General features: G+C 45.4%; 3 protein-coding genes and 1 long non-coding RNA gene across 18 annotated transcripts in view; 2 read left to right on the top strand and 2 right to left on the bottom strand.

The window, feature by feature from the left end:
• The first annotated feature begins 19 nt into the window (after positions 1 to 19).
• Positions 20 to 6,776, top strand: TRMT61B (tRNA methyltransferase 61B). Of its 4 annotated transcripts, XM_085542674.1 has the most exons (8): positions 20 to 589; positions 675 to 777; positions 1,608 to 1,798; positions 2,016 to 2,107; positions 2,555 to 2,784; positions 3,225 to 3,305; positions 3,817 to 3,858; positions 6,745 to 6,776. In XM_085542674.1, the coding sequence occupies exons 1-8, from the start codon at positions 32 to 34 to the stop codon at positions 6,759 to 6,761; spliced, it is 1,314 nt and encodes a 437-aa protein (XP_085398800.1). In that variant the 5' UTR covers positions 20 to 31; the 3' UTR covers positions 6,762 to 6,776. The 4 variants fall into 4 exon arrangements, 3 of the variants coding, with proteins under 3 accessions (XP_085398800.1, XP_032299463.2, XP_015712391.3); XM_032443572.2 differs by lacking the exon at positions 6,745 to 6,776 and having other exon boundaries at positions 3,817 to 4,156; XM_015856905.3 differs by lacking the exons at positions 3,817 to 3,858; positions 6,745 to 6,776 and adding an exon at positions 3,457 to 3,558.
• Positions 2,244 to 11,120, bottom strand: SPDYA (speedy/RINGO cell cycle regulator family member A). Of its 11 annotated transcripts, none has more exons than XM_032443576.2 (7): positions 10,994 to 11,120; positions 7,004 to 7,244; positions 6,726 to 6,784; positions 6,381 to 6,466; positions 5,761 to 5,932; positions 4,594 to 4,891; positions 2,244 to 3,827 (listed from the first exon to the last, which is right to left on the bottom strand). In XM_032443576.2, exons 2-7 carry the CDS (start codon positions 7,224 to 7,226, stop codon positions 3,739 to 3,741), a joined length of 927 nt encoding a protein of 308 aa, XP_032299467.2. In that variant the 5' UTR covers positions 7,227 to 7,244; positions 10,994 to 11,120; the 3' UTR covers positions 2,244 to 3,738. The 11 variants fall into 11 exon arrangements, 8 of the variants coding, with proteins under 8 accessions (XP_032299467.2, XP_015712395.2, XP_015712393.2 ...); XM_015856909.3 differs by lacking the exon at positions 10,994 to 11,120 and adding an exon at positions 7,375 to 7,562; XM_015856907.3 differs by lacking the exon at positions 10,994 to 11,120 and adding an exon at positions 7,490 to 7,562.
• A 1,098-nt stretch (positions 11,121 to 12,218) lies between these two features.
• LOC146761282 (uncharacterized) overlaps positions 12,219 to 18,414 on the bottom strand; it is a 17,637-nt gene continuing 11,441 nt past the window's right edge. Inside the window, exons 1-3 of one of the 2 annotated variants that reach the window (XR_014944463.1) lie at positions 16,151 to 16,720; positions 15,157 to 15,219; positions 12,219 to 14,044 (exon numbers count right to left, since the gene is read on the bottom strand). This is a non-coding gene — a long non-coding RNA (uncharacterized LOC146761282). Of the gene's footprint in view, positions 14,045 to 15,156; positions 15,220 to 16,150; positions 16,721 to 18,414 lie in introns of those variants that run through there. The other variant, XR_014944462.1, reaches the window with a different exon arrangement.
• The window catches only part of EPCAM (epithelial cell adhesion molecule), a 5,010-nt gene continuing 3,523 nt past the window's right edge, over positions 16,928 to 18,414 (top strand). Inside the window, exons 1-3 of the mRNA XM_015856910.3 lie at positions 16,928 to 17,080; positions 17,379 to 17,483; positions 17,968 to 18,208. Coding sequence (XP_015712396.2) covers positions 17,017 to 17,080; positions 17,379 to 17,483; positions 17,968 to 18,208 — 410 coding nt within the window. The 5' untranslated portion in view covers positions 16,928 to 17,016. The remainder of the gene's footprint in view (positions 17,081 to 17,378; positions 17,484 to 17,967; positions 18,209 to 18,414) is intronic.

The following is an 18,414-nucleotide window of genomic DNA, read 5'->3' as shown; positions in this document are numbered from 1 at the left end:
GTGCGCCGCGCCGCTGAGTGACACGGGCAGGATGGCGTCATCACGGAGCGCCGCCCGCAGCATGGCGCCTCCCGCGCGCCTCCTCCGCCGGGCCCTGTGCTCGGCGTCCGGCGGCCGCGGGCGGAGCAGGGCGTGGGGGGCTTCGCTGTCGCCTCTGGAGAGACTGAAGCGGATGCTGCCGCCGGAGGAGGCGGCGTTGGTGGAGCGCTACGCCGAGCCCCGCTCCTCCGCCTCCCCGCGGGCGCCTCCTCCCGAGGAGAAAATGGCGGCGCTGCCCACCGCGGCGCGTTTATCGCGGGGACCCCCCGAGGAGAAGATGGCGGCGCGGCACGGCCCGCTGCGCGCCGGGGAGCTGGTGCTGGCGGAGCTGCGCAGGAAGCACAACGCCACGCTGAAGATGCTGTGCCGCCTGGAGCCGGGCGCCGTGCTCAACTCGCACGGCGGGCAGATCCCGCACCGGGACATCATCGGGCGGCAACCCGGACACGTGCTGCGCTCATCGGCCGGGGCGCGGCTGCTGCTGAGGCGGCCGTCGCTGGACGAGTACGTGCTGCTCATGCCGCGGGGACCCACCATCGCCTACCCCAAGGTACCGGCCGGACGGGGCGGGCACGAGGCCGGGCCGGGCATCGCCCTCGTTTGGAAGTAACGTGCGGTGATTTGGTCACCCCCAGGATGTCAGTGCCATGCTGATGATGCTGGACATCCACCCGGGAGACGTTGTGTTGGAAAGTGGCAGCGGGTCCGGAGCTCTGAGCTTGTTTCTGTCCAGAGCAGGTAAGGCGCTGCTAGCGGAGATGCCATACAGCTCCTGGTGGAAAGCTGGCTGTGCCTCATAGGAGTAATAAGGATGGGATGGGAGCGGTGAGAAATTAAACTCCTGGTGGCTGTAGCAGAAGAATGGCAGGTTCATAGAGCCGCAGGTACTCATGTCAGCTCTTCCTGCAGGGATTTACTTTGCAGGAAGTCATTATGCGTGTGGTTATTTCCTAAAATGAATTTGAGATTTTGAGGTAAAAGACATAGAGATTTTGAAAAGGGTCCAGAGGAGGGGCACGAAGATGGTCAGGGGGCTGGAGCACCTCCCCTATGAGGACAGGCTGAGGGAGTTGGGTTTGTTCAGCCTGGAGAAGAGAAGGTTGCGGGGTGACCTCATTGCAGCCTTTCAGTACCTGAAGGGAACTTACTCCCAGGAGGGGAGTAAACTCTTCGAAAGGGCTGATAATAGCAGGACTAGGGGAAATGGTTTTAAGTTGAAGGAGGGAAGATTTAGGTTGGATGTCAGGGGGAAGTTCTTCACTAGGAGAGTGGTTAGGCCCTGGAACAGGCTGCCCAGGGAGGTTGTGGATGCCCCGTCCTTGGAGGTGTTCAAGGCCAGGTTGGACGGAGCCCTGGGCAACCTGATCTAATAAAAGTGTATGTTTGGTGGCCCTGCCAGGCAGGGGGGTTGGAACTACATGATCCTTGAGGTCCCTTCCAACCCGGGTCATTCTGTGATTCTGTGAGGTCTGTTTCCTGTCACTTACGCTGCTGTCTTTTACCTAAATTACTTCTTACGGGTGGGAAAATGGTAGTACATCTATCTAGTATCTTCTTGTTGTTTTAAGTTGGGCCCCAGGGACGTGTCATCAGTTACGAAATCAGGGATGACCATCACAGCTTAGCAAAGAAGAATTACAGGCACTGGCTCAATACGTGGAGAATAGGACATACGGAAGAGTGGCCAGATAATGTGGATTTCGTTCTTAAAGACATCTCCAGAGCTGCTGAGGATATGAAATCATTAACATTTGATGCAGTAAGTCCAAATAATTCATGCCGGACATCAATCAGCACTTGTTGTTTTCTGTTTGAAAGTAGTGTGCTCTCTTTACTTATAAACTGGAGACCTCAGGTTTCTCCCAGCTGTTGAGCAGCATTAATAAAACAGCCTTGCTGTAGCACGCATTAATTTGTCACATATAAATGTTGTTTTACAATTACTGTTGTGACGGAAAACCATAACTCTCTTGCAGATAGTTTTGGATATGCTTAACCCTCATTCTGCTCTGTCTGTTGTACACCCAAGTCTTAAAGAGGGTGGTGTGTGTGCTGTGTATTTGGCCAAGTAAGTATTTACTTCTGACACTTCAACATTTACACAGGCATCACCTGAAATCGTTGCAAAACCAAGGTCTCCTGAAATACACATCCAACACTAATGGAAGTAACTAATATACACACATATATGTGCACACACGTGCTTTTTTCTTTTTTTTTGCCTTTTTCATTTATTTCTTCTTTTAGGAGTTGCACTCAGTACAGATCACACTTGTGTCCATCCTTTGGTTCCTTCAGAGCACTTACTGTGCTCACTGGGAGCTTTTAGTTAACGCCAGCCTTGAAATAACTATTGTGTTCCATTTAGTAGTCAAGTTGCTAGCTCCTTTATCCCAGAATGGAAGGATGTGCAAGGATCCAAAGGTAAAGAATAAGGCAAAGGCAATAGGATTAAGTTTCTAATACTGATCGGGGTTCTCAAACTATTCCTTTATCCTTTGCGTTTCTTCAAAAGCATCACCCAGGTTATAGACCTTTTAGACAGAATACGGACACGCAGGCTCCCCTTTGCCTGTGAAAGGATTGTGGAGGTCACTCATAGAAACTGGTTGGTGCTCCCTGCTAAAATCAAGAACAGCCAAAGAGTGGAAACTCAAGAAGATGGCGAGGAAGATCCTCAACAGAAAGAATGTGATGAAATCCAAACTGGGGATCAAATAGTTCTTAACGAAGGTGAAGGCAATGGTAAGAATATTACTGTTAATAAGGTTCCGTTAGTGCAGGTTTGATCACCCAAAGATAAAATTCCAGGCTAAACAGAAAATAAGCGGCAATCTGCAAATACAGAATGACTGTCCTGCTGCTGTTGTTGGGAAATCTTTAAATCAAATTCAGTCCTTTCGCTGAGGATCCTGATGGGCTCAAGGATTCCCTATGGAGATGCTACTGTTTGCCCTGTATTCAGTTTATACTGTCTTAGCAAGTAAATATATATATATAATATATACCTCATATAAATATATGGTTGTGAAACTCAGAGCAGATAGGCCTGAAAGTACTGGTAGATGACAACAAAGCACTTAAGAGAGGAAAAAGAAAATGAGTGTGCATTAGTAACTGCAGTGTGATGGGTGCGTGTTCTCAAACTTGCTGGGAAGAACTAGAACCAGCTGTGCTTCTCACAGAGCCATTTCCTGATGATGCTGAAACCTCCTGCTCAGTACCGTACATTGCCAGACCGTCTCGGTGGCAGGATGCTCATTCAGGTGAGATACTTGAAAAAGGCTTTTATTGTTAATGTTTTATCTTAAAATATTCGACTTACAAAAATAGCGATGTCATGTTACTATCTCACAACATCATGAAAATTATAATAAACTAAAAATTGAATCTTGAAATGTTTTGTTTTTCACTTAGCATTCCTCACCAAGCTGAGAAAGTTTCAACCACCGCTTTCTTGATGCTGCTGCTGTCAGCTGCTAATCTGAGCGTTGTATCAGAATAAAGGGTTCCAAAATAGCTCTGTTTTGCAAGTTTTGTGACTCCTAGGTAATTCCTGCTTTGATTTCTACTGCATCAGACTCTTAAATCCTACTCGCTATTTAAAGGGAAATGTTTTAACAGTCATCACATATGGCACTGCAGTGCAACACACATAGTTCTGCAAAGCACAGCATCTGTTTCTTTGTTCAGTGCATTTCATTCTTCATTGCTCATAAACCAATCCATGGATTTGTCTTGGTTCAAGGTGTTATCTCTTCTCCTTTTGCTGGACAGGCTCTGACAGTCTACCAGAAATCAGGAGGAGGAAAAAGATTGGTAAGAAAAGAATTTATCAGCCTCTGCCTTTAGAGATGCAGCTTCTGACATGGCTACGTACCAACTGGTTTCTATTGGCTTCTTTAAGAACAGCGTTTGCACAACTGTAATGGAAGCTGAAATTCACTGAACTTGTTCTTTTGATAAAGCTGTGCTCATTTCTAAGAAGAAATACCAGTTGTTGATGAGAACAGCTTTGGTTCACTGCCAGCAACAATGGCGAGATCTGCCACGCTATTTATTAGCTTTGCTGTGAGGTACTCAAATGGTCAAAGTAAAATACACACAGAGCTATAAATTAACTGGAACTTGAAGGTTAATTAACTGAAACTCCAACCCTTACTAAGTAAGTATACTAAGAACGCTGCAATGTGCCTTTGCAGAACTGGGACCTTAGCACAGGAAGCTTTCATCTCAGGGGCTCCACTCTCAGCTCTAATGAAAGATCAGACACAACTGCTCTGAGTTAATAGAGGCTTCTCATATAAAGGCTCAGGAGACAGCTCTGAGTAGTTCACTGCATAAAGGTTCTATTCCACGAAACAATTTTTACAATAGACTCCTATATTATTTTCTTTGAAAGAGTATCTTGCATAAATTCTGTTAACAACAGAGCTGCACTTAAAAGAAACAGATGAACACCGAGGATAAAGCGGTCCCTGCTGCAGTTTAAAGGGCAAACACAGCCTCAGTTGCCTAAACTAATTCAAAAGTATTTGCAGTATTTAACCATACCTTGGGCAGAAGAAGCAGGAGAGTCAACTAGCATTTTTTCAGTTGCAAAGGTGTCCTTCAAATCCTGGGGTGAACACAACTCTGCCACCTCTACACTGCTAGTAGATGAGGAGGAAGATGATGATAATCCCAGTCGTACGAATCTTCCTTTCTTACCGCAGAGGTAACATGGGATAGGAGAATTATTAGGTCCTCGTGGCAGCTGAGCTTCATCTTTGTTGTAGTTCCTGATGGCTCCGCTGTGGTACACAGAACGTTCTCGCTGCCATATGTAATGTGTTGGAGCAATAGCCATAACCTGTCAGAATAAGCATTCCATCAGAGGCCATAAAAATAATTGGCAAACCTACAGCTGAGAACAAGAGATCCAATTCATGTATAACAGAAAATTAAGATCAGAGGTACCTTATCCGCCTCAGTCTCGCTAGAGGTTTTAACTAAGACAAGAATGAGTGGATTGGTTATAATCAGATGTTTAAACATGATAAGCAAAGCATTACAAATATCAACTTATGCTTTCTTTGTCGTTGTCTTTTACTATTAAACATAAACCAGATGGATTTTCTGGCTCACCAAGTCACTAAGCTCTCAGCAGCCAAGGTGGCAGGGTGTGCTGTGAAGCGCACTCCACTCCTGCCTCACTGCTGGTATTTCTCCCATAAGCATCTCATCCCATTCCCAGAGATGAGCTGCTGAAGGGATTTTCCACCAGCTATAATGAACGTTATGATCTTCAAACACAGCAGCGCTTTTTCAGACAGACAGATGCCATCTGGAAAGCAGGGAATGCCTTTTTTCCCCAGTACATTTGTAAAATAGAGGTTGTAACAATGCATTAACAAAGCACGTTAAAAGCACATGAATGACTTTTAGCAGCTAATAATGTATCTCAAGTAAAATTCTTTGCATAAAGCAGAAAGATTCTTGTCCTTAAAGCTTGAAAGAGTAGCATAACAGAATAGACTAGCTTACCTTATAAGCATTGTTTCAAAGATTGATTGTATTTTGAATGCAGAAGAAAAAAAACCGATGGAGGATAAGCTCCATCTTTTCCTTCCCATGGCTTATCTACTCACTCTAGGGAAGAAATTGTTAGTGTGGAGCCATCCTGTGAATTGCTATTAATTGTTGCAGTTTCAGCATCTACAGTATTAAAACTGTCCCTACCTCTTCACAGCAACGTCTGCTTACAATAGCCCTGTAGTCAATTCTACTCCATAGATGATCTCTTAACTTTAAGAAATCAGGAAATAGCTTTCTCCAGTTTTTTCCCAGAGCCCATGGGAAAATCTCATACTTTGATTCTTCATTGTCTTCTTCCACGTTATTTGCCAGATACCTTGAAATATATGTTTGTGCCTGTTATTCAATCTTGAATCGGTACATGAATGTGAGTTCTAACACTAAAAGACACAGTAGTTATTTTTCCTAATATTTTGGGAAGTTTTAGCAAGTTGTTCATCATTATGAATCATTTCAGAGCAAACGACATGAAAGCTTGCAAAAACATTAAACGAGGTGTCTTATAAGAGAAACATGAGACATTCCCATCTCTCATCTACTGTCCTGTGTTGATTTTACTGCATATTTATTTTAATGCACACAAAGCTCAGAGATCAAGAGTTCTGTAGGCATATCTAATGTGAAGATCACATTTCTTTCCTTCATATAGAACCCAGAGCACTACGAACTGGTCATGTCATCTTACTGTGTATCAGAGTCATCAAAAAGCAACAAAGTAATGCCAAAACTTTGCTAATAAAACTAGATACTTGATGAGTACTTACAGAGCAACAAAGAAGTTGAGCCTGGTGTGCTCCTCCGTAGTGAAGTTAGCCCTCTTGAAGTAAACAAATGTCATTGCCAAAAGATACTGTTGTAAAACATGAAACGTCACATTTATTATTAAGCATTAATGTATTAATTCGATATAACACTACGGAAAACTCTTGGAATGTTTGTCTCACACCAAAATGCTGTGTTGTGTCTTATCAACAAGGAAAGCTTAAATTGAGTTTTCTCAAGGCTCCCATAAAGATGTATTAGGAAAAAAACACAACTGATATCATAGTATCAAGTGATTAAGAGCAGACTTTCACTCAAGGTAGATTGCATTAACTACTAACATTTACCTTGTCTGCAATTTTACAGCAGCAATCCATCCATAGAAAGTCTTGAATTAGATCATCATCTACAACAAAGATGCTCGTCAGCACATCGGTTTAGCCTCTTTGCATTAAACTTAACCATTAAATATACCCTGGAATTTAACAACAGAACACGTTTAACCTAAGGCACGGCTGTTAGTACCTATATCAACAGCACTCCCCATATTATCACTGAGTTTACAAAGCATCCTTCCTTGAGAGCCCTCCACAGTTGAGTCAATCGGTATCTAACAGCGACCTACCGAAGAGCTTAAAGAAAGCCGTCATTTCCTGACGCTGAATAACGAGACACGACGCCGCTGGGTGTCCAGAGGTGCCTTTCGGAACCCTTTTCTCACACATTTCTCGACGGTTTCTGGACAAATGCCGCTTCGCTCTGACCGGCTTTTTTTGCTGCTGGGTCCTGGAGGCGCTGGGCTTTAGGTGAGCAGCAGGAGGCGTGTGACACACCAGGCTGTGTCTCATTGCGGCAAGCAGAGGTTCCTGTGGGAAGGATTGAGTTAGTTACAACTGCTCCGTGCTGTTCAAACCCAGCACTTTCAATCATCAGCTGTATCAGTACTAGGCAGCTGGTTTTCCTTTAGCTCATTTGTAACCATAAACACGAAGATACCAGGGGAAGCGTCAGGAAAGCTATTTTCCATCAGGATGAAGTGGCTTTACTGTTTCAGCAGAGCCCACCGGAGGGCGGGCTGTGTGGAGGGCTGTGACTTAACTGCCACACTTACGATAAAGCTCCTCACGAGAAACAACAGAGACATTCGCTTCCCGCCCAACGAGCGCCGTCACACCGACCGCCTCAAGCCACAACCCCACCTCACAGAACAAACAGCCAATCGGTTCTTAACTACCCCGCCCGCCGGCTCTCCGACGGAGCCCTGCCAGCCAATCAGACGAAGGCACGGCTGTTGCTAGGTAGGGAGTGGGCTGGTCCCAGCGGCCCGGTGCCCCCCCCTGCGGTAAAATGGCCGCCTCGCGGCGCTGTGTGGCGCTGGTGCTCTAACCATTCTAATAAGCTCTACCCTCCATAACAGCATCACCGAATCACCAGGGTTGGAAAAGACATAAAAGACAGGCTGAGGGAGTTGGGTTTGTTCAGCCTGGAGAAGAGAAGGTTGCGGGGTGACCTCATTGCAGCCTTTCAATACCTGAAGGGAACTTACTCCCAGGAGGGAAGTAAACTCTTGGAAAGGGCTGACAATAGCAGGACACGGGGAAATGGTTTTAAGTTAAAAGAGGGAAGATTTAGGTTGGATGTTAGGGGGAAGTTCTTCACTAGGAGAGTGGTTAGGCCCTGGAACAGGCTGCCCAGGGAGGTTGTGGATGCCCCGTCCTTGGAGGTGTTCAAGGCCAGGTTGGACGGGGCCCTGGGCAACCTGATCTAGTAAAGGTGTATGTTTGGTGGCCCTGCCATGCAGGGGGGTTGGAACTACATGATCCTTGAGGTCCCTTCCAACCCGGGTCATTCTGTGATTCTGTGATCATCCAGTCCAACTATTCACCTATTACCAATAGCTCCCACTAAACCACGTCCCTCAATGCAACTGAAACCTGGCCCAGCTTTAACGTTACCAGCTGTCTAGTCACACTGCAAAAGCTTCCCTCCGTTTTAACAAGATGCCTTCAGGAAAAGAAGCAATAGTGAAAAGATGTGATTAGGGTTATTGAGCATCAAAAGAAGGCAGGGCTCCACACGAGGCCAAATTGTCTCACGGCAGGAGCAGACTGGGATGCAACAGGGCAATGTCAAGGTACTCTATCCTCCTCCTTTTCCAGCACCTCTGTAAGATTTGTCTCTATCCAAGGACAAGCAGAAGTTCAGTGTGGCCAAGTGCTGAGTGATGTAGAAAATGAGATGTCAGGACCAGCTGAGGGAACTGGGTCAGTTCAGTCTGAATTCTTCAAAGAAGAATCCTTCAGGTCACATCCTGACCTCCTTTCTTTCTACAGCTGCCTGAAAGGAGGCTGCAGGGAGGTCTGCTCTCTTTTCTCAGGTGACACATGATAGGATTGATTGGTAGGATTGCAAAACATAAAGCTACAATAATAACTGTGAAGTAGATACATTCTTATTCTTTGCATCGTCTGATTTGTATTCCGCACAGTGCCAGGTAAAAGGAGGTTACAAAGCAGATTCTAGAGGTATTGCAATCCACTCTCTGTAAACCCTTTTGCAGTCTCCCACCTCCCAGGAGTCAGGACTCAGCTGTAATACAGACCAGCCTTGTAACTTCATCTCAAGACTCTGAGGAAACTGAAGTTGTGAAGGGTGCTCTGGCCTCTATTTGGAGGTGATGAGCTTACTAATGCCAACCTAGAAGCATTATGTATGTTTGCAAATGAACAGTTGTTTTATATTCTTGAGTTGTGTATCTTACATGCAGGTCTCTACTGGGCACACAGTAAGAAGTTCTTTAACAGGGTGAAAACAAGGAATCAAAACTTTACCAGGTTGTAAATCCTGTGCACTATAGAGGACCTAACCGGTTCTCAGCCTGGCATATCATTAACTGCAGCGTCCAGGAGCTCGTTTAAACAGTTCATCCAAGCGTATCTGTAAGGAGGTGATGCGTTCTCTGATTTCCAAGTAGCTCAGTGAACATCAGGGGGCACTGTTTCAATTCAAACCGAGACAACGTAGCACTCGTCTGGTTCCCTACACCGGCTTTGTTACTGCAATTAATTCTGAATCCTTCCTATAGGAAGAGGTTCGATCAGTCGAGCTATTTTCATCTCCACCTGCTGTTACAGTCTGAATTGTTTTTTTTTTCCTCTGTATGTAATGATTAAGACTCGCATTTGAATTTTCATAGGATCTTATTTTTGCAAAGAAAAAGAAGGTATTCATGCACTGGAAGTCAATTGTGTGACATAGGGTTACATAGCTATACAGTAGCTAGTTACATAGCTATTCAGTAGCTAGGCCCAAAGAGGCAAAGAGAAGGCAGTTTACTTACTTTAAATTACAAAATAACAATCAAGTTTTCAGTGAATGAGTTGTTCACATGGAGATTAATAGGAATGGCTGAAGAAATATTTGTAGAGGAGGAAAACAAATGCCCTTGACAACTGGTATCCTTTTTAGTGGGGTTTGGTTGTTGTTTGAAGAAGATAAGGTCCCACTGGAAGAACACCTGGTCTATCTGTTCACGGGAGGTCAGGAAGATGGTTCTTCTAAGTACAGATCACCATTCAAAATAAAATCCATATTTTTCCAATTATAGACTTTTCCTGCTTATTGCTGAATATGAGATGAGAGGGGAAAAGAAGAACAGTTCTCTTCCTTGTAGAGAGAACCACTGCCCTTGTCAGGGGAACCCAGCCTCAGTCAAACATGTAGATGAAATGAAACGTGAAGGATGAGAATTCTGCTCCTAAAGACACGTTGCTGAATGCAAGTATTCCTCTCAAAATGAAACCCTTTTAGAGCTATCTCTTTTAGAATCTGAGCTGTAGTAAAGTACACGAGTTTCAGTAAATTTAAAAAGAAGCAGATACACAACCTGAATCCACATCCCTCACTAGCATCCTGTTTCTTTTATGTGGGAAGGGAGAGTAAGGATTTAGTGGAGTTGCATGAAACAGCACATCATTGCAGCACTGGGGTTCCTGGACTAGGGCCACACACATGGCAGCCTGAATATGGCTTACCTGTTTGCTTCTTTAACCAGTAACTAATGATGTGAGAAAGAAGCCTTACTGATAAATCCCTGCTGTCAACAAATGCTACCGTGTGAATGCTCTAGTGCCACTTAAGCGTATGTCAGTGATGGATGGATGGACATGGAAACTGTTGTCTGCTTTGTTTAGCTGAAAAGAACTTTTAAGCATTCGCTGGGGTTTTCTAATACGTAAGGCCAAGAATAGCTCTGATCACTCTTTGGAGCTGAGAAATTCAGAAACTATATTTAAAAAGCCATTGGGAGAATACGGCAGTGAGTAAGAAATGTAATGCCTGGACTAAAACTACAAACGGCAGAAGAATGTCAAGGTCACCAGCAAACCCAGTGCATGTCTAAACACACAGCCTCTGAACAGCCAGGTGCTCCAGAGCAGCACACCTACATTAAATACTGGGGACATAAGTTTGAACTTGCTCTTCACTTCTACAATAGACAAATATATCCTGTATGAACCTAACCAAGTCAGATCAGACAGTGGAAGCATTTCGGATTTATTTCTAAGGACTGGCTCTTCTGTGCTGGTTATAAAGTGAAACGAAATAGTCTTACCTCAAGAGTTCCAATTAATTGCCAAAATAAACCTATGGTAGGTCCTCACCATGGTGTCACAGCAAGGCAAGTGAGGGACAAACGCTGCATCTCTCAACATTGGCAGCTCCCAGCTCTTAAGTTCATGTTTACTTTAAGGGGAAAGAATGTGAAGCGTGCAGTACTCTGTATAGCGATTCTTTTTTGTTTCTTTGTTTTGAACCTCCAGATGTCTCCCACGACATTTTAACTTTTCACAGCCACTGGAAGTTGTGTATTTGCACATTAGTGAGCATTTAATAAGCGTGGGTATTCATTACCCAGTTGCGCTCTTGCAGTTTCTTCATCCTGTATTGTGCAAAGAGCCCTAATGAACCAGACTGCTCTGTACTGCCATGACCCAGAGCCATTTCTTCCAGCTGCAGAGCAGCAGGCTTCATGAGACACAGGTGCAGAAGAGCAGGTGTGTGTTGTCCAGAGCTCCCAGCACATTGCGCATGTGGAGACATTTGCATTGGAAAATGCAAGCTTTTCAGATTGTAGGGATTCCCCTCTTTCCACTCAGGACCAACAAGCAAACACCAGGCTTCAAAGAGCCTACTGATGAAATGTAGCTGAATTGATACAACTTCCAGAGCTTTTACTTAAATAAAATAAAATGTTCATATAAAATCTGGTTAGCTGAACATTTCCCATTCACGTCTAGAGAGCAACACACATGCACGGTCTCATTAATGTTATGTAATATGTGCACATTAATACAGAATATTGTGACAGATCTGGGCAAGTTATTACCCAGAAAATATATCTATCTTTGAATCTAGGGAAATAAGACGTAGAACAAGTTTGGTGCTTTCAAAACAAAGTCCTAGTATTTTTCTGAAGGTTTGTTCTTTTTAATTTAAATTTTAAAAAATTTAAATAAAATACAAATAAACCATTACTTAAACTAACAGCTGGCTGCGTGGATGAGGAATAGGCGAGAGCCTTCAGACTCTAGTTAGCTGGCTTATGATTCTGTAATCGGACCAACTCTATAAATCCTTCTGATCTCGTGCCCCGTTCCTAAGTTCAGCTTTAACTCACGGTTTACTGGTTGCATAATTCAGATCACAAACCCTTTCAAGCACAAGGTATCTATTTATACTGTTTTTATGCTGCTGAACACAATTGAATCTTTGTCCACGACCACAGCCCCTGTAATATGAAACAATAGCGGTAATTAAGAGAGTATAATTTCTCTTTTGTCAAGAGACTTTATTTTGACAGCAGGGCACTCAGAAGACTATGAAAGGATTAATCAACAATAACACAGCAGTAATTTCCAAATTAAGGAAAGAAACGTTTTCATACGCAAGTATTTCAGTTCCTATCCTCACAATGCTGCGATGAAAGAAACAGCCCCAGGTTCAGTAGCAGAAAAGCAAAACTTAAAAGACTAAAAATAGGTGAATGACGTTGTGAGCTGGAGAGAGCTGACGTTTGCTTTTTCACTGCCATCCAATGGTCCAGGCTCCAAAGGGTTAAATGAGACTTGCCACAGTTTGTTAAACATTGAATGCCCCTCCCAAGAAGCAATGGGCTCTATAATTACCCCCCTGTGCCATCTCAAAAAGCTCTGGTTTCCCTGAGTTCAGTAATCACAAGTTGTAAAAGTTCTCTTGGTCAGAATTTAAAGCAATAAAATGACTAACAAGGGCTGTAAATTAAAGTACAAAGCAAAACAGATGGACTTTGGTAGCAGCTAATGGTAACTGAGACAGAAATAAATAAACAAACAAATACAGGATAAACTAGGAAAGGAAAGGTGTTTCAACAGAAAAGCCATTTATTTCAGTTTCACCGCACACTGTGAGCTATGGCACACCTGACTTCTTTCCCCCTGCTCTCTGTGGCTCACGGTGCTTTGCTATGTGGTGTTTGTGGGCTTTGATTTTTCTGTCTCATGGGACTATTTGTTCACCTTTGCTATGGGTATGACTACACATACGTGTTGCAATGAGGCAAGACTGGGTGGGGATTTATAGCAGGTTCACTGCTCCATGGAAACTGCCTGTGTGCACGCTGTGACCCTGTTTTCTTTGAGGAATAGATGTGTTCTGCAAACTGCCAGGTCTAACTCCATTCATGGGCTCCTATTGTGCATTAGCTGACTGACATACCACAAATCTACTCTAGCTTGCCTGCGCACATACACAAATCCAACACAAGGAAATTTAATGGCAGACACCTCCAGGTTGCAAAGGAAGTACTGCCACCATACTGAGAAACAGGACAGCTATCGGCCTGTATAACCATCTGCTTTGAATATGCTCACCTCTCAGCTACAAAGTAGGCTGGACACAGACTTACTCCAGTTTTTACTTCTCATGCTGTGCATTTTAAGCAGCTTTGAATGCTGATAAGAGATCTTCTATGTGCTCTGTAGGTATAAGAGTCATGAAGATGTGTTTCCAGGGCAGTAAAGTGAGAGATGATGAGTCTGTTAGTGACCCCACCCACTGGAGCTAAGACCAAGCCCTAGAAGAAAGGTGAGGATGCCACATGTAACAGACAGGCTGGTTTCTATAATCCTCAAAGATGCAAATAGAACACACGTCAATTACATGAGCATTTCTCTCCTGTGGTTGCACCAGGTCTAGTTTTAAGAACCTCTGAACCAACCTCTGCTTGCCTCAGACACTCTTACTTTCAGCCAAAGGTTGGAAGCTTGATGGAGTATCAAGCTGTGGGCTTCCAAGGTGAGGACAGGCCTTTGGGTGTTGCCACTGCCTCTCATCTAATTTCCACCTCCAGTGTGCATGACAATTCCAGCAAAACAAACACTGCTACATTTATAAACTTTCAGTATTCAAAACGATACAGAAACAGGGCAAAAATAGCACTTATCTGTATGTGATGCTGTTCAAAAAGAAGTCAGCGTTGGTACAGTTATTGGAGCAGAAGCACACGTTGGTTTGTGAAGGTCTGGCATCTTCAGAAACACATAGTGGACAAGACACTATAATAATTTGGCAGTTCTGTCTCTTCCTGTGGTCTTTTCAAGGCTTCATTTTATGTAAACAGTGGAATCTGCAATGAAAAAACAAGAAGAACACAAACATTACACAAGTATCCTAATAGGAAGTGTCTGAGTTTACAACAGACTTGATGCTCTGGAGTGTAAGACTGTTTCTGCATGTTCATAACTTCATCAGACTCAACCAACCATCACAAGTTTTCAAACATCATTTTGTGGGCAGACAGCAGTAGCACTTGTTTTTTGGCACTGTGGCATAATATATGGCCTATTTGTTAAGGACAAACCTTTGGTCATCCTCAGAAGAGAACACCCAAAAGTGGCCAAGATTGAAGCCACTTGAAAAAAAAATAAATCTCATTTAAGAGCTGGATTGCCAAATACTCCAGCGAAACCTGTCATCCTCTCCCCACTCATCTCTCCATCTGTTGACCACAGTACAAGTCACAGCCCCACCTTCAGCATTTCCTGGTGCTTCAGGAGTGACTCACAGATTCTTGCAACTTTCCCTGAAAGCAGATTTTGTCCATTTACTGTGTCTGCGGAGTGTCACAAGCCCATTCACCCAAATCACTTGGTAAAGACCCAGGCTGGGTCCCATTATCACCCCAACTCTTACTGCCTTCTGAAAGAGATGGATTTATCTCCTCAGACCTGAACAATTCACTGAAGTCAATGGAAAATCTCCCACTGGCCTCCATGGCTCTTGAAGTTTAGTTCTGAAGTGAACTAACTTTAGTCTCCAAACAGATCCAGAGCAGATATAAACCAAAGAGCAAAAACTGAAAAGCCCAGATGATGCCAGTTTGTCAAAGATGGGTTTACATGTTCCCTTAAGCCTAGTAGTCAAAACATTTTTGATGCATGATAGAACCAGTAATGTGTTTGTAGCGCTTAAACTGTAATAGGCCTGAGCCATAATTATGCTTTAATGAGTGTAAACCACAACTAGCCTGCACCATACTGCCTCATAAGCATTCAGCTATTCGATAAGAAGGCATCTCCCACTGTTGATAAAAGCGTCCTATTTGTAAGCAGTGAGAAAGACCCTACCTTGAGAGCTGTACAATGAGTCACTGAAGAATGTATGCTCCCCCTCTCACCTCCTGAGACACTGACTGGGATGTCTCTGTATGAAGGAGTTTCAATATTTGCATTGTTTTACCTTTTTAAACATATGCCTGCTCCACTGACTTGGATTCTATGGAGAAACTTCCCTCAAAATAACCTGGAAAGAGATTAAAATTCATGCTATTGAGAATGGCCCTTCATTCCCAGTGCTTGAGAACAACATCATGGAGAGCAATTCCCTCTGTTTCTAAGGTACTGAGCGATGTCAATACGTATAGACAACAACTTCATTCTATTTGGAATGCTGAGGAAATAAAGATAACAAAATCTGCATTAGTTCTGCAAATTGGGGCGAAATCAAATACTCTTCTACAGAAAGCACCCATCTTTTCACTGCAGTTATGGTAGGGCTTCGTATTGCTGACAGCTCAGCAAGGCTGAAATACACTGAATCTGACAGCAACACTGAAAAGTCTATGCCTGAGATTTTCCAGTCTTTCCAAGATTTCCCTTTGCTAAGATGACGCTGTTAATTCAGGTCGCCTAAAACTAGACCTGAAGAGTATTATTAAGCCACTCAAAACTGCAAGAAGAAGATTCTGGAAGAGTCTCAAGCAAGCCATACCCAGCCCCAGAGAACACTCCTTTAACTGGGACCCCTATGAGGCAGCTCCTCTTTGATTTCAGCAGAGCCCTGTAGACTATGGCGAACACAAAAGCCAAGAAGCAGCACAAACACAGCTGTGCAGAGACAGGATCACAAAGATAACTACGCCAGGCTTACTTTTCAGAACACACAAAGGTTCTAAACAGTTTCATTATCCAGGTCTGCACCTAAAAAAGGAGTGGCAACGTGTTTGTATTGCACAGCCAATGTAAACAAGGGCAAGAGGAAGTTTCAACTGTCTTTGGCAATTTCATTGATTTCTCACAAAGGCAGAGCATCATTCTGGTTTTCTTTCACTAAAACCACTTAGTTTCCAGGACACCGCTGTATCTTTCTGAAAGATCCAGGCCTTTGTTATTGAATAAACCAAAGCATTAAAAAATACCTATATCAGAAAACGCTTTTGGTATTCCCTGCCTACCTTTTGTCTTACGCTTTCGCATCACCGTCATGGTTGAAAAGCAATTCTAACAACAGCAGCAGCCTTTCCTGCCTTTCCTCCTCTACTTTCACGCTGCCGACCATTTTGTGTCCTGTGAAGCTGACGGCATTTACTGGATGAGCAACCCCTCCAGAGCAGGCCTAAAGCAGAGCTACCTAGTGTGTAGTTCACCACACTGTTTATGAAATACATGTATAGAAGAAGCTTAAGAAAGCACGCACTATGCCCAACAGTGATCTAGTTTGATCTTTTTTTTCTGTTTGTTTGATCGTTTTTCCCGAGGGTTTATCAGTATTTCTGTCAATGAGTTCAGTGTTCGCTACCACAGAAGGGACCCCGACCAAGCGCTGACAGCACATGGCAGGACGGCCATGAGATGAGCGCAGGGCCGTCTCCCAGTGACTCCGTGCCCTCAGGCGGGGGTAGCCTTCCCCTTCCCCTTCCCCATCCGCCGCCCCCAGGCCGCGCAGTTTCACCCCCTCTCCCTCAGCATCGGCCGCGCCTCGGGGCGCTCCCACCGCCCATCCCAGCTCGCTTCCCCGCCGTGCTGCCGGAAGAGGCTATATTTGGGCCGGACAAGGGCAGGTAGGTGAGATCGGGCCCGCCCTGCTCTCTCCAGTTTCGCCCAGGTGCGGGGGGAGGAGGAGGCGGTTGAACAGCGCTGCAGTCCGAGGGGCGGTGCCGTCCCAGGTGTAACCGGAGCCGGCAGGGCGCGGCCCATCACCACCAGCACCTGCCTGACCTGTCGGGCGGCTCACACCGGGTCCCGCCGCGCACGCAGCGCTCTCTCTCCGCAGCCCCGCTCCTCGGCAGCCTTTCCCCGGCCCCTCCGCGACCGCGAAGCCATGGAGCTGCTCCGCGGGGCCGCGCTCCTGCTGCTGCTCTGCGCCGCTGCCTGCGCTCAGGACGGTGAGTGTCCGCCCGCACCGCGACCCCCTCCGTCCCCCCGGAGCGGCCCCTGAAGCGCCACAAAATGGCGCCCCCTCTCCGCCGGGACGGCGCTTCCCCTCCGGGGGCTGCGGGCGCCGCTTCGTCCTCGGGCCGGCTGGGCTCCGAGGGGCGGGCGATGGTCGGGAGGGGTCCCGCGGGGAGCGGTGCTTGGGGCACGGAGCCGTCGCGCTTCAGGGATCGAGGGGCGGCTGCTCGGCCTTTCCCCTGCCGCCTCGCCCCGGGGAGCGCCGCGCTCACGGCCGCTTGTCTCTTGCAGAGTGTAGCTGTGCGAAGAACAAACGCGTCTCCAACTGCAAGCTGACCAACAACGTCTGCACCTGCAACGCCATCGGATCCAACATGCCCGTCAACTGCGAGACCTGTGAGTAAAGCCTGCTGCTCTGAACGGCCTGGCTGTGCTGGATGGGCCCTGAGCTCTCGGCAGATAACGATAGTGAGGGGAGGAAGGGCTCTCATAGGCCCCCACGCCAACCGACTGGCATTGGAGCCTTTCTAATTCTGACCGTGTCACTTGTATGGATACTCTTTAACAGCTCATCCCCGATGGCCAGGGTGTCTCTGATTCTTGGCTTCCTTGTAACTACTCATCCAAACTTCTCCCTCCAACCTAGAGCTTCTGTACGATACAGTACTCTTAGTTTGAGGTAGCCTAGAGTTCATAAATGTTTGCTCTTGGATACCCCGCTGTGTTGATGTTATTCACCACCTACATCGTGGGCGCCTGCTCTTCCTTGTAATGGCGTCAGGTGCTGTCGCGTCTGTTGTAACCTTGTGCCTTCCCAGCCTGGGAGCTTTGTTCCAGTCACTCGTGGTGTTGTGTAATGTGACTTTCTGGTTATTTTTAGTGACTTCCAAATGCCTGCTGATGAAAGCTGAAATGACAAACACAAAGTCAGGCCGCCGTGAGAAACCCAAAGATGCGTTTCAAGATACTGATGGTCTTTACGATCCCGAGTGTGAAAATACTGGTATCTTCAAGGCAAAGCAGTGCAATGGAACCACCTGTTGGTGTGTGAACACGGCCGGTGTTAGAAGAACTGACAAATATGACGCAGACTTGAAATGCAATCAATTAGTCAGGACGACGTAAGTCTTCTCAACAGGGTGTGCTGTAACCTGAAAACGTTCCTGTGTTTGGATCGGCCTTACGGGGGTTTATCACTATGAATAATGCCATAGGACTGAACATGGAGCAATAAGTACTTGTCATTTTTTTCTTTGGAAACGATGGGGAGGAGGGAAGGTGTTTCATTTTCTTTTTTCCTCATAGAGTTTCTTTTTTCCTTTCATGG

The sequence above is a fragment of the Coturnix japonica genome, chromosome 3 (genome assembly GCF_054131305.1).
Source record: "Coturnix japonica strain WE chromosome 3, WE-NBRP24, whole genome shotgun sequence".
Taxonomy (NCBI): Eukaryota; Metazoa; Chordata; class Aves; order Galliformes; family Phasianidae; genus Coturnix; species Coturnix japonica.
Note: the sequence above shows the minus strand (reverse complement) of the source record. Positions and strands in the feature narration are given on the sequence as shown.

Coding starts and splice junctions, on each gene's coding strand:
- SPDYA (XM_015856907.3), bottom strand. CDS start 7,522: ATGTCTCTGTTGTTTCTCGTGAGGAGCTTTATC. Junction 6,785..7,003: donor GGCTTTCTTTAAGCTCTTCG/GTAGGTCGCTGT, acceptor TCTTTGTTGTAG/ATGATGATCTAATTCAAGAC. Junction 6,467..6,725: donor GCTGTAAAATTGCAGACAAG/GTAAATGTTAGT, acceptor GTTTTACAACAG/TATCTTTTGGCAATGACATT.
- TRMT61B (XM_032443572.2), top strand. CDS start 32: ATGGCGTCATCACGGAGCGCCGCCCGCAGCATGGCGCCTCCCGCGCGC. Junction 778..1,607: donor CTTGTTTCTGTCCAGAGCAG/GTAAGGCGCTGC, acceptor TGTTGTTTTAAG/TTGGGCCCCAGGGACGTGTC. Junction 2,785..3,224: donor TAACGAAGGTGAAGGCAATG/GTAAGAATATTA, acceptor TGCTTCTCACAG/AGCCATTTCCTGATGATGCT.